General features: G+C 40.8%; 1 protein-coding gene across 1 annotated transcript in view; it reads left to right on the forward strand.

Annotated features, from left to right (window-relative positions):
- LOC120764838 (transcription factor RFX3-like) overlaps positions 1-14,760 on the forward strand; it is a 278,652-nt gene that overhangs the window by 214,056 nt on the left and 49,836 nt on the right. Inside the window, exons 9-11 of the mRNA XM_040088916.2 lie at positions 862-974; positions 1,786-1,901; positions 2,395-2,549. Coding sequence (XP_039944850.1) covers positions 862-974; positions 1,786-1,901; positions 2,395-2,549 — 384 coding nt within the window. The remainder of the gene's footprint in view (positions 1-861; positions 975-1,785; positions 1,902-2,394; positions 2,550-14,760) is intronic.

Genomic DNA, 14,760 nt, shown 5'->3' on the forward strand with positions numbered 1-14,760 from the left:
AGGGTGTTGCAAGCAGTCCAAATAAGTCCTCCTGGAGTAACAGATGTGGTTCTGTGGAGTAGAGATGGTCCTGTAGAAAGTCCAGTGGTGATGAGATGGGTCCAGTCTTCCTCTGGGAATCCTGTGGAAAAAATGGATACCTTGTGTCCTTTAGTCACAGTTTTTATCTAGCAAGGAACAGCTGGCTCCTCCCCCCACTGGGTGGAGCATCTCACAATGGGATGATGGAATGTGTCATGTCATTGGTGGGCCTAATGGCCCATTATCAGAAGATGTCCCCCTGGAGGATGGAGGGGTGGTGAAAGAGATAAGAAACACTGCCCCACCTGGATTTAATGGCTGGGCCATTATCAGAAGGCATCTGCCCCGTCTCCCCTGGAAGGGTGAGAGAAGGATAAAACATCTCCCAAAAAATGGCTTTCAACAGATGAAATAGAATACACATTTTTATGTTACATAATCCAATACAGTCTACTAAACCCTAACAGGCATGTCAATGCAAAAACTCTTTGGTTGATCAAAATAAAAACTATTACATTATATTGATCTCTTATATACTGACATGAATATACTGAAAATGTGTCATCTTTATATATATACAGACAATATGTATGTGTCATCTTCTTTATCTGTTACCTGTCAAGAATAATTTAACATCTCCTTTTGTTTTAAAAATAGCTAGCTGGTTTGTTCACAATTTTATTGCAACTTTAAAACATATTAAGTATGAAAAACATTCCTCTTTGGACATTATTACCTTCTAGACTTTATTTCTTTACAACATCCTTAAATATTTTCTAATCAAACTGTAATTGGCATCATTTGCAATAGCTTTCTTCTGTTATGTTGTCATGGAAACAGATGCATCTCGAGTACTTCCAGAGTTTGGAGAAGTTGAAATATCTTCTCTGCCAGATGGTACTACCCTTGAGGACATAAAATCACTGCAAAGTCTTTATCGAGAACACTGTGAGGTAAGAAAAGTGTCTTTTCACAGAAATCATTCTTTGAAAATTCATGTCTTCTAGTGAGAATCAGTACAACACGGTGACTAACATAAAACAGATTGCAACCAGCCTACTTGTATCTTATGTGATCCTCAAATATTTTGCTTATTCAGAAAATATATTTGCAAAAAGACTCCTGAAATTTCTCTCTTAACAGGAAAAAAAAACCCAAACATGTAATAGAATACCGATACTGGAATGTAATCATGTGTAAGTTTTGAGAATTTTAGATAAAACAAACTTTAGATAATATATATACTGAATTTTGTGGTTTTTTAATATGAGTTGAAATCAGATTAAATTATTCTTTCTAATGTTTGTGTTAAAAACGTACTGATTTTTTTCTTCACGTTTTAAAGAAGCAGGTTGCTTAAGAACTTAAGGCAGCATTTTATATTGAATAACATGTTTTTAAATTATTGTTGAAGGTGCTTTAAAGCATGCAATGAAGTAACAAAATTAATGAAATAGGTTTCCTTTGTGTTTGCAATAGTGTTATAAGTTCTGTTTAAGTGAATTCATCTGATATATGTGCTTAGGCTCTTTTCTGGAGGGTTGATCTTAGTCACTTGGCCTGATCTTTGTCTCTGGTTACACTAGTCCAGACAGTTGGAAAAAATTTTGCTAAAAAGTTATTTAAAAGGATATTATATGTTTATTTATAAACATACATTTTAATATTTTTTCTGCAAAATTACTAGGGGCAGCTATACCCCTGGAAAGAATTGTGGGGAGAATCACTTAGAAGACTATCTGCACTGATTTTATATTTCTTTAGGCAATAGTGGATGTTATTGTGAATCTTCAGTTTAGCCTGATAGAAAAATTGTGGCAAACTTTCTGGCGCTATTCTCCCTCTGCTCCAGCTGATGATGAAGCTATTATTGAACTGAGGTCAGTAAATATATCTTTGCTTACTGTTCACTGTCATGATATAACAGCAGGAGTTAAATCAATGAAAGACTTAGTTTTACATATAGGCTAAGAACCTTTTCTGATATCAATAGTTTTTCAGGTTAAATTTGTGTTGTCTGATATTTGATATATTGGGTGTTGCTTTATGTCAAACTGAAGCCTTGAAATGATTGTATACATCTTCTATTTTTTCATTTGGATTACTAAATTTAAAGTATCTTTTCACAATATATTGTCTGGTCTGTTTAAATTGCAAGGACCATTTTTATCATACTTCTGTATTTTTTTATGGTCTGGAGCAGAACTTTGGAGGCCATTTTCCCCCCCAGTTTCATATGATGAAGTTAGAGATTCAAATGTATGTAACAGAGACATTTAAAAAGTTTTCATTAAATAATCTATTTCAAAATCCATTGTATTTTTCTTACCTGTATGTAAATGCATTTCCATTTGTTACATTTATTCACAACAGCAATCTGAGTGAAATAGAAAGTCGACTTCCAAAAGGAAAACTAATTACTCTGTGCAAAAATGAGTCTATTCTGAAATGGATGGGTAACTGTGACCATGTGATGTACCAGGCTTTGGTGGAGATTCTCATTCCTGATGTCCTTAGACCTATTCCTAGTAAGTTAAACACAAATAACATTTCATAAGACTGTCTTTTGTTTTATGTGGTGAGATTTTTGTGCCTCATGTGAAACTTTTGGGAATGATTTCAAAGTTTCTAAATGTAGTGTGTGTGTGTGATCTATCCTTAACTCTATTGAGTAGAAAGGTGTACTGGAGTTGATGTAAGCATTGTATTTAAAGAAAAGCAGAATGGATGTTTCATTGTATTTAGGAAAGCCTATAGAATTTTTAAGAATATATTTTCTTATGACATATGCCTTTTTAACTGCAAATTCTAAGTTTTTATTAAAGATAAAAATGTCTTTCTTTATGTACTAACTCTAGTCTAACTGACAGCTGTGAATGCACTATGGCCGTGAGCCTGAGTCCAATAATGTCAAGACAGTCTTTCTGTTGACTTTAGTAGGCTTTAGTTTAAGTTTTTAATATATAAGTTCTAGTTTTTAAGAGAAGTAAAATGTATATGCTTTGTCATTTTAATTTTGGATAAGTAAACATTATTGTATTATCAGTGTCTGCTAAAAGCTTATAAGTTTTGATACCTATTAAATCAACATAACACTATCAAACATCTTAAGTCTTGTTTATTGTTCCAGTCTATTATAGTTTATTTTCTATTTCCAGTATGAAGGACTCATTGATTGATTCTAATATTATTGCAAACTGACCATTATCAGGAATAGAGCATTCTTTTCAAAGCTGATTTTATAGCATCCATCATTACTCAAGCATGGTATTTTTTTATGGCTGCTTTTGGTAGTAAATTATTTTTAAATTGTTTTCCAGGAAGGATAAATTCTTTTTAAAAACATTTATTGCATGTTTTGTTAAATATTGAAAAGTAATTATAATTACATAAATATATATAAAATATAATATATAATATTAAAATAAATTATAAAAGAAATATTAGGAACCAACAGGGAGACATCTGTGAAATGCCACAAAGGAATTAGGTTGTGTTCCTCTAAAAAGGTGACAAGATTGATAGGTCCACTGAAGTGCCTCTATAGCAATGCATGCAGGATGGATAACAGACAGGAAAAGATGGAAGCCTCTGTGCACCTGTAAAGCTATGATTTAATACCATCACTGAAACTTAGTGGGACAAATCGCACAACTGAAACACTGCAATCAATGGCAATAAACTGTTCAGAAAGCACAGGCAAGAAAGAAGGGGTGGAGGGGTTGCCCTCTATGTAAAATATTAAATGACTGGAGAGAGCTGTCTCAAAACAGGTGCTGAACGAGTTGAGACCTTTGGGGTAAAAATAAGGGAAAAGCCAACAAAGGAACCCTCGTGGTTGGTGTTTGCTACAGGCTGCCCAATCAAGGGGAGCCTGTTGATGAAGTGTTCTTACTCCAGCTACAGGAAGCATCACACTCACAGGCTCTGATCCTCCTAGGGGACCACCCTGACATTGGCAATCTTTCTTCCCACATCTTTCAAGACCCTGAATTTCAAGGTAGGGACTGGGAGAAAGAAGTCCCTCCCATCATGGGAGAAGATCAGGTTTGTGACCACCTGAGGAACCTGAGCATACACCAGTCCATGGGATGACAGGGGGAGCTGGAAGTCATTGTGCAGCAGGAAAACTATGACAGTTGTCATCACAGAAACATGGTGGGATGACTCACATGACTGGAGTGCTGCAGTTGATGGCTGTAAACGCTTCAGAAGGGACAGGCCAGGGGGGAGAGATGGTAGGGTAGCCCTGTATGTTAGGGACTGTCTCAGTTGTCTGGAGCTTAATGGTGGTGTCTATATGGTTGAGTGTTTACTCAAGAATCAGGGGCAAGGCCAACAAGACAGATATGGTGGGAGTCTGTTATAGACCACTCAACCAGGATGAAGAGGCAGACAAAATATTCCATAAACAGCTGGGAGAAGTCTTAATAATCACTAGCCCTTGTTCTTGTGGGAGACCAACTTATCAGATGTCTGCTGAAAATACAACACAGCAGAGAGGAAACAGTCTAGGAGGTTCCTGGGGTGTCTACAAGAGAACTTCCTGACACAGCTGGTGAGCCAACTCAGGAAGGTGCCCTGCTGGACCTGTTGCATGTGAACAGTAATGGACTGCTGGGTGATGTCTTAGGCAAAGCAATCATGTAATGACAGTTTTTGATTCTCAGACAAGTAAGGAGGTGTGACAACAGAACTGCTACCTTGGACTTTCAGAGAGAAGACTGGCCTGTTTAGGAGACTGGTTGAGAGAGTCCTTTGGGAGGCAGTCCTGAAGGACTGAGGAGTCCAGGAAGACTGAACATTCTTCAAGAAGGAAATTCTAAAGGTGCAGGAGCAGGCTGTCCCCACGTGTTGAAAGATGAGCTGGCAGGGAAGATGACTGACCTGGCTGAACAAAGAACTTTGGCTGGAACTCAGGGGAAAAAAATGAGAGTTTATGACCTTTGGAAGGAGGGACAGGAAACTCAGGAGGACTACAAAGATGTCATGAGTTTATGCAGGGAGAATATGAGCCAACAGTGTGCCCAGGTGACCAAGAAGGCCAAAGACATCCTAGCTTGTGTCAGAAATAGCGGGGCCAGCAGGACCAGGGAAGTGATTGTTCCCCTGTATTTGGCACTGGTGAGGCTGCACCTCGTATTGTGTTCACTTCTGGGCTCCTCACTTCAAGGAAGATATTGAGGTGCTGGAGTGTGTCCAAAAACAGGCAATGAAGCTGGTGAAGAATCTGGAGCACAAGTCTTATGAGGAGCGGCTGAGGGAGCTGGAGTGTGGGGAAAAGGAGGCTCAGGGGAGACCTTATGTCTCTTTACAACTACTTGAAAGGAGCTTGCAGCAAGGTGAGGGTCTCTACTCCCTAGTAACAAGTGATAGGACAAGAGGAAATGGCCTCATGATGCACCAGGAGAGGTTTAGAGTGGATATTAGGAAAAAATTCTTCACTGAAAGGGTTGTCAAGCATCAGAGTCACCATCCCTGGAGGTATTTAAAAGATGCAGCTGTGGCACTTAGGAACATGGTTCAGTGGTGGACTTGGCAGTGCTAGGTTAAAGGTTGGACTCAATGACCTTAGAGGTCTTTTGCAACCTAAATAGTTCCATGATTCTGTGACCTAACAAGATGCATGCCAAGGTCCTGAAGGAACTGATGTAATTTCACAAGGCATTCTCCATTACATTTAAGAAGCCCTGGCAGTCAGACTGCATCACCAGTGACTGGAAAAAGGGAAACATTGCACCCATTTTTAAAAAGTGTTAAAACAAGGATTCAGGGAACTATTGACCAGTTGACCTCACCTGTTACCTGTAAGATCATGGAGCATGTAAAGGTAACTTTCCAGTCTTACCATTCAGGAGAGTCTCTGGCAGTCACACTGCTGGGACTGAGCCTCTTCGCAGTGGTGGCTCCAGTGAGCTGAAGGGAGCCCCTGCACTCCCCACTCACAGGCAGTCAGATCAGGTTTCCTTACTGGTTCGACCCCAGGTTTCCCATAGCAGAGTCTCAGATGTCTTGTTCCATAAAGCAATTTAATCACTGTGTAGCAACACAGAAACAGCCTGAGCTGGTGCCTCCAAGAAGTCTCGTGAATCGTCAGACTGGGTAGTTTCCATAACAGAGCAGATCCTCCTGGAAGCTACATCGATGACAGGGGGATCATTAAACACAGCTAACATGGCTTCACCAAGGACAAATTGTGTCTGACTAATCTAGCAGCCTTGTACGATGGAGTGACTGCATTAGTGGAAAAGGGGAGAGCTACAGATGTCATCTACCTGGACTTATGTAAGGCCTTTGATACAGTCCCCCAAAATATTCTGGCCACTGTTAGATGGTGCTGTGGTTTAACCCCAGCTGGCAAGTAAATACCACACAGACGCTCCCTCCCCCACTAGTTGCATGGGAAATCAGAAAAAAAAAAGTAAAACTTGTGGGTTGAGATAAGAACAGTTTAAAATTTGAAACAAATTAAAATACAATAATAATATTATTAATGATGATACTAAAAATAATAATAATTGTAATGAAAAGGAGAGAGAGAGAGAAATAAACCACAAGAAATACAAGTGATGCACAATACAATTGCTCTCCACCTGCTGACCAATGCCCAGCCTGGCCTCGAGCAGTGATTGATCACTTCCAGCTAACTCCCCCCAGTTTATATCCTGGGCATGATGTTCTATGGTGTGGAATATCTATTTGGCTAGTTCAGGTCTCCTGTCTCAGTCATGCTCCCTCCCAGCTTTTTGTGTACCTCACTAGCAGAGCATGAGATACTGAAAAGTCCTTGACTTAGGGTAAGCTCTACTTGGGAAAAACCAAAACATCTGTGTGTTATCAATATTATAACAGAATCATCAAATCATTTAGGTTGGAAAAGACCTCTAAGATTGAGTCCAACCTTTAACTAATCACCACCTGGTCAACTACACCACAGCACTGTCACATCCAGTTGTTTTTTGAAAACCTCCGGGGATGGTGACTCCATCATCTCCCTGGGCAGTCCATTCCAATGTTTAACAACCCTTTCTGTGAAGAAATTCCTCCTGATGTCCAGCCTGAACCTCCCCTGGTGCAGCTTGAGGCTATGTCCTCTCATCCTGTCGCTAGTTGCCTGGGAGAAGAGGCCAAGCTCCACCTCACCACAACCTCCTTTCAGGTGGTTGTAAAGAGTGATCACCCCTGAGCCTCCTTTTCTCCAGGCTAAACAACCTCAGCTCCCTCAGTCACTCCTCATATGACTTACTCTCTAGACCCTTCACCAGCTTCCTTGTCCTTCTATGGACTTGCTCCAGCACCTCAATGTCCTTCCTGTAGTGAGGGATCCAGAACTGGACATGGTACTCAAGGTATGGCCCCACCAGTGCCCAGCAGAGAGGGACAATTACTTCCCTGGTCCTGCTGGCCACACTATTTCTGATACATGGCCTTCTTGGCCTTCTGGGCACACTGATGGCTCATGTTCAGCTGGCAGTTGACTAACACCTCCAGGTCCTTTTCTGTCAGGCAGCTTTCCACCTGCTTTTCCCCAAGCCTGTAGAGCTGCATGGGGTTGTTGTGACCCAGGTGCAGGACCTGGCACTTGGCCTTCACGAACCTTACACAATTCACCTCAGTCCATCAATTCAGCCTGTCCAGACCCCTCTTTGTAGGGGTGATCTGCTCCAAAACATTCCACCTTGGGTGGATCCCATCAAGTCCCATAGACATGTATATGTCTAACTGATGTAGCAGGTAGTGCTATATTTGCTAGGTGGAATGAGTCCCACAACTGGAGTGCTGGGATGGAGAGCTACAGGCTGTTTAGAAAGGATAGGCAGGGCAGGTGAGGTGGAGATGTGGCACTATACATAAGGAAGAGGTTTGATTGTACAGCCCTTACAGTTGGCATTGATGTGGTAGAGAGCCTCTGAGTGAGACTTAAGGAGATGGAAAACAGAGCTATTATAGTGGGTGTTTATTACTGATCGCCCAGCCCGGATGTAAGCAGTGATGAGTTATTCTGTAAGCAATTAGGAGAAATCTCTGGATCAGTAGCCCACGTCCTTATGAGAGATTCCAACTTCCCAGACATCACCTGGGAAAATCATCCTGCTGTGATGAGCAGGCCTTGGGAAGTCTTGATGTTTGTGGGAGGCAACTTCTTGTCACAAGTACTCTATGAGCCAACTAGGAAAGATGCCTTCCTAGACTTGTTTGTAACTAGGGAAGGACTCTTGGGAGATGTGATGGTTCGTGGCTGTCTTGCCCACAGTGATCAACAGTTGGACTCAATGATATTAATGATTCTATGGTCATGGAATGTTTGAGTTTAAAATTTTCAGTGTAGTGAGAAAAAAAATCAGCAGAGTTGGTACACTGGACTTTAGGAAAGCAAACAAAGCTATTAAGGGAGATACATAGCTGAGTACCCTGGGAATCTGCTTTGAGGGCTTAGGGACCCACAAGTTCTGGTCAGTTTTAAAAGGTATTTAAAAGACATATAGGTGTGGTGCTTAGGGACATGGTTATTTGCTTTCTTCTAGCCCTCATGAACTTTCCCTGATCACCATGACCATTCAAAGATAATTGAGAGTGGCTTCACAGTGAAATCAGCCAGCTCCCTCAGCACTCATGGGTGCATCTGATCAGGTCCAGGGACTTATGTCTCTCCAATTTTTAAAATGTTTCCCTAACTGGGTTGTCCTCTATTGAGGAGAACTCTTCCTTGCTGCAGACTTTTCCTCTGGTCTCAGAGGCTTCAGATTCCTGAAGGTAGTCCTTACCAGTAAACTTAAGTGAAGAAGGCATCCTGTACCTCAGCCTTTGTCCTTAGGTTCCCTGCCCTCATTCAGCACTAGGCCCACGTTGTCTCTGGTCTTCATTTTTTCTGCTGATGTACCTGTAAAAACCCTTAATGTTGTTCTTCAGTTTCAACTCCAGGTGGGGTTTGGTATTCCTAACCCCATTTCTGCACACTTGGACAGTGTCTCTGCATTCCTTCTGGGTCACTTGCCCCTTTTTGCAGTTCCTGTGTCCTTTCTTTTCATGTTTGAGTTTAGTCATGAGCTCCTTGTTCATCCACACAAACCTGTCACCTTTGCTTGATTTCCTGCTCATTGTGATGGACCATTCTTGACCTTGGAGGAGGTGATCCTTGAATATCAAATAGGTCTCCTAGATCCAGAGTGCTCTCCAGGACTGTCTCTCATGGAATTCCTTCAAGCAGGTCTCTGCACAAGCCAAAGTCTGCTCTCCTTAAATTTGGAGTTGTTATCCTGCCATTTGCCTTTTTCCATCCTCTCAGTATACTCAACTCCACTATCTCATGGTCAATGCAGCTCAGACTCCCCCCAAGCTTCACATCACCAACAGTTTGTAAGAATTGTAAGAAAAGTTTCCTTGTTTGTAAGAATTTGGTCCAGCAGTGTCTCCTTTTCAGCCCTGTTTTACCAATTACAAGCTCTCTCTTTTTCATAACACCCTGCTTACCAACTCATTCCAGTACTCCTTCACTTGACTGTGGGTTGTCATCTCCCTCCCCCATTATTTCTAGTTTAAAGTTCTCCTCACCAGGTTGGCCAGCCTGTTGGTAAAGATGGTTTTGCCCCACTTGGTCAGGTGGATCCCATCTTTAATAGTCTTCAAAGAAGGGTCCCCATAGTCATAAAATACAAATACTGATTGTCATTGCCAGCTGGGCAACCAGCTGTTGACCCACAGGATACTTCCATTCCCCCTCAAGCTCTTGCTTTTCACTGGAAAGACCAATGAAAAAAACTACCTGGGCCCCCATACCCTTGACCATTGCCCCTAGATGCATGTAATCACTTGATATGCTCCAGGTCTCTTCTGGCAGTATTGGTGCCCATGTGATTTGCAAGGAGTAATAATCCGAGTGTCGGACAAACCTTGTCAGTATTGCCACAGCATCTCAGATCCAACCCCCAGCAAGCAGTAAATCTTCCAACACAGCAGGTCAGGTTGGCAGATGTGGGCCCCAATCCCCATAGCATGGAGTCTCTCATTATCATCAGTTATCATGCCCTTCTGGTGCTGCTGTATGGCTCAGGCTTAACTAGCTCTTGGACAGAGTTCCCAGACCCTCATCTGCTGTGAGGGTACTGCATCTGTTCTTTGAGATATGCAGGTGAAACAGGAGCTTTCTTTGTGTTTCCAGAAGTCACAGGCTTCCAGCCTTTGCCATTTCCTAATCCAATTAGCACAGACCACCCAATCCTCCTTCAATACAGCTGAGACTTCAGGCTGCAGGGTCTTGAAAAAGATCCAGTAGATCTCTTTCTCACCTTCTCTGATACTGCACAGTCTGTTGACCTCTTCCTGCACTTCCTTGGCAACACAGATCCTGTTCCATTGCACACCTTCTGCAGGCAAGGAAACTGCCCCTCTCTGCCTCAGCCTCAGCAAGAGACCCCAAGCACTTGCTGTACTCTGAGCTGCATCTTCCCTCAGAAGTTGTCTGGATTGAGGCCTCTGATGTTATAGGGATAATTGCTCTGATGGCTGGAGGTGGTACTCTGTGATGCATTAACACCATTGCTGAGGACATGAATGCTGTTCACTTCTGACACAAATACTCTATCTGTTGTCTGCCCTGTTAGCTATGCTGTAAGAAGCAACTCAGGAAAATATTTGCAAATACTGCTTTGTAGAAATACCCCATCATAGGCAGGTTTCTTTTTTTCTGGATAATCAGAAAGGTACCAACAGCAGCTGGCCAAAAAAAAAAATTTAAAAAAAGGAAAATGTGTTCAATTTTGTAAGGATGCAAACTGATAATTCTATTTTTGAGTTTCATCTTTTTTTTCTTTTCCTGATTTTCAGTATTTGGGGAAACCTACTCTTTCACATGACTTCCTAATAAATATTGCCATAAAAGAAATTAATAGTGAAGAAAAGATTTGAAAAGCAAGCTCTAAGTAAAATTTGGTTAATTGTAATTTTTGTGAAAACATTTCAGTGCCCACAAAATAAATGAAAAACTACTGTGTGGGAAAAAGCCAAATTTCTTTGTTTTAAAATAAGCCAAACACTTTATACTTCAGTCAGGAGTAAAATTTATTATTATCTAATGATTCTAGCAAAAAGACCAGAGCCACTATGTATTAATGGCAATAGATACTTTCCCCTGAGAATGGCCTTTTTATCTCTTCACAAGTGACAGGATGGATAGCACCAAACTTTTTTGGGAGTTCCTCTTCCAGGCAGAGAAGCTACATTCAAGATATTTTTCATGTTGCATCTGTCAATTTCAGCAATTACAAATACCAGAAAGTCTGCAAAATCTTGTTATTTATGTAGAAGAAATATTTCAGATTAAAAACCCAAGCTTTTTGAAGGCTTATCCAAAAATGCATGTTTTCCTTTTAACTTTTTTTGCCATATCATTTAATGTGTGCTTAGTAACACTTTGCAAATGATCCGAATTAGCTTTTTTATTATTCTGCAGTTAATAAATTAACATGAGTGAATGCTTTGTTAATTAGCAAGTGCATACAAAAATGTTAATGTAAAAACATGTGGGTTAAATGATTGATAGTGAAAAAGAATGTTTGTTCTTTGCCTGGAAACCTCAAGAAAGAAAAAAGAAAAAGCCCATTCTGTAGAGCTAATTCAGAAGTTTTATAAGTCCAAATTAAATTTCAGATGAGCATTCACATTTGGGGACAGTTAGATAAACCAGTTATCACTACAAAGAAAATAATGCTTTAAAATATAAAATATGTCTTTCTTTTTAAGCAAATTAGTTAACTTTGCTAGCAGAAGTTCTTATTTGCAGGATTCATCAATTACTCAAGATGAAAAAGGGCATTTCTCATATTAGATGACTTCCATGAGCACTTAATTCTTACTCTTCCAAACACGCTGTTTTGCCTCATAAACAAAACCCACTGTTTACTTGCACTGTTTCTTCTTAGATATAGTAAAAAGAAATCACTTATAGATAGTAATATTTCCCTTTTCTGTTTTTTTTTTTTCATTATTACTGTAGCAGCATTCATTCTCCACCACCAAATTTTCACACCAGTATGAGCAATCCTACCTTGTTTGTTTAATACATTCTTATATATTCCTTATCGATACTGTAGTTGAACATTGCACATTGCATTTTGTTCTTCAGAACTAAAAGCAAAACATGTTGGCAATGGTTCAGGGTACTTCAAGCTTACTCGAGGAAACTGAAGTATTGCAATAATTGCCATTTCCTGTGGGGTTTTGCTCTTTAAAAGCAAAAGCACTTAGGCAAAAATTGATGGCAGAAAATTCATGATGGAAGTTTTCAGGAGATAGGAAACAGTTGTTATAATTACTGATGTACCTGTAGGAATGCCAAAAAGAATTTTCACTGCTGATCATAAGTTTTTTTTAAGGGATCTTAGGTGAAGTGGTCAATTTTTTTTTGTTAAATCAGAAACTAAATAATTGTTGCATAATATAGAACCAAAGAATAATTCAGGTTGGGAGGGACCTCAGGAGGTCTCTAGTCCAACCTCCTGCTCAAAGCATGGTCAATGCTGAATTCAGACTTGTTTGTTCAGGGCTTTACCCTGTCAGGTCTTGAAAACATCTAAGGATGGAAACTACATAAAGCTCTCTGGGTGACCAGCTGCACTGTTCAACTGTCTTCCTGGGTTGCTTTTTCTCTGCTTTGTTGTCCCTCTAGCAGATAGGAACAGTTCTGCTGTTCAAGTCCCTCATGAAAACTGGAGCCTGTAAACATGAAGCTTATTCCAGTTACCTGAAGGAGACCTGTATTGGCTTTACATGGCAAGCTTTTGGTAGAGGTGGGGGGTGCACAGATGTCTTCTATGAGAAGATACCAGAAGCTATCCCCATGTCAGAAAGGGACACTTTCAGCTGGCTCCAAGATGAACCTGCTGCTGTCCAAAGTCTGAACCAATCAGAGACATTAGTAGCATCTCTGTGGTAGCATATTTTTAAAAAGAGTAAAAAATGCGTTACAACAGCAGCCAGGAGAGAGGAGTGAGAATATGTGAGAGAATCAACTCTGCAGACATGAAGGTCAGTAAAGAAAGAGGGGAGAATGTGCTCCAGTTGCTGGAGCAGAGATTTCGCTGCAGCCCATGGGGAAGACCATGGTGAAGCACACTGTCACCCTGCAGCCCATGGAGGATCCCACACGAAAGCAGAGTCCTGTCAGGAGCAGTGGTCCTGTGGAGAGGACCCCATGCTAGAGCAGGTTTTCTGCTGGAATCTGTGACCTCGTGAGGAGACGAATGCTGGAATAGTCTGTTCTTGTAGCTGTAGTGGTTTCACATTCACCAATTTCTGTTTTCCAAATTATATGTAGTGGTTTGAGTGTCTACTAGAATTATTTACTCTTTTTTCTGCTGTGAGATAGGATTAGGAGAGAAGCAAAGCAGGCTCAAAACTTAAAAAGGTATAAAGACAAGTTTATTAACAAAACTACAAGAGAGAAAAAAATTAATAAGAATCAATAAAACCTTCAAAACACTTCTTCTCTCCCCCAACAGCTTCTTTTCTTTCTCACAGACAACAAATAAAGATAAAACTTGGAACTCTAGGTCAGTTTTTCTACTTATAAAATAGTCTTTCATCAGTTCATTTAGAGAGAGAATTCTCTTTTGGTTTACCATGGAAACTTCCCACAAGACAGGAACAGTCTTCTTGTGGCCTTTAATTCTCACAAAAGCAGTTGCCCAGGAAATCTGCAGTTGTAAAGTCCCTCCCATATTACACAGCCTCTCACCTCTGCAATATGGGTCATTGTCCTAAGTTACAATGTAAGATGTGCCCAAAGAATGTATTCTATCACCATCTACATGAGCTGTTGAAACTAGGTTGGGCAGTGTTTCCCTTGCCCCCTCCCTCCAGACTATCTTCTGTTAATAGGCCATCAATGCCTTGCCGCATGACTCATAGGTAACTCCCTCCGGGAACTATCTCTGTTTAATGGGCAATCAAGGACCCGTTACAAAACTGATAAAATGATATCAGTCCATTGTGAGATGCTCCGCCCAGGGGGAGGAGCCAAGCATTCCCACCTGGATATAATCTGGGATTTGGGACAGCACAGGCAGCCTTACCCACTGGATTCCCAGAGGACAAGAGCTATCAGACCTTTCTACGGGAACACTGCTTCAACAAGACCACTTCATCTGTACTGCTACCACCACCACAGGGTATCAGGTTGTATTCTGACTCTGTCAGTGATCTTTTGTACTATTTCATGTGTTTTATTTTATTTTATTTTATTTTATTTTACCTTTTTTTTCCCTCTCCTATTAAATTGTTTTTTCTGACTTGGAGTCTCTTTGTAATAAATACGATTGACCAAATTCGATAAATCAAAATTTTAGAATTTTTATTGAGAGACAAAATGACAGTCTCGGATAGCCACAATTAAAAGGACAGCATCGAGCCTGGGATCAGCGCTGGGTGAACACGGTAATGCACTCAGTTAGTATGCCACCCCCCAAGTTCACATTTCTGGCTTGGAGCAGTCTCTTTTTATACACTGGATCGCTGAGAGAAACTCGGGACTCCGAGGTTCCCTCTTCCGAGGCAGCCTCATTAGATATTCATGTTCCAGTTCTGGTGTTCTGAATGGAGTTGCCGGTGAAGACAATGTCTTTAATCGTTGTGTCCAGGTGCTGTGTGGAGATGTTAATTTCGGGAGGAGACGGATGAGATATCGATCTGATGTAATCATCGGGTTCTCCAGGCTTCCATCTCCCTTTTCCGTTGTCTTTGTTC

This window comes from Hirundo rustica, chromosome W (genome assembly GCF_015227805.2).
Source record: "Hirundo rustica isolate bHirRus1 chromosome W, bHirRus1.pri.v3, whole genome shotgun sequence".
In the NCBI taxonomy this organism is placed as follows: domain Eukaryota; kingdom Metazoa; phylum Chordata; class Aves; order Passeriformes; family Hirundinidae; genus Hirundo; species Hirundo rustica.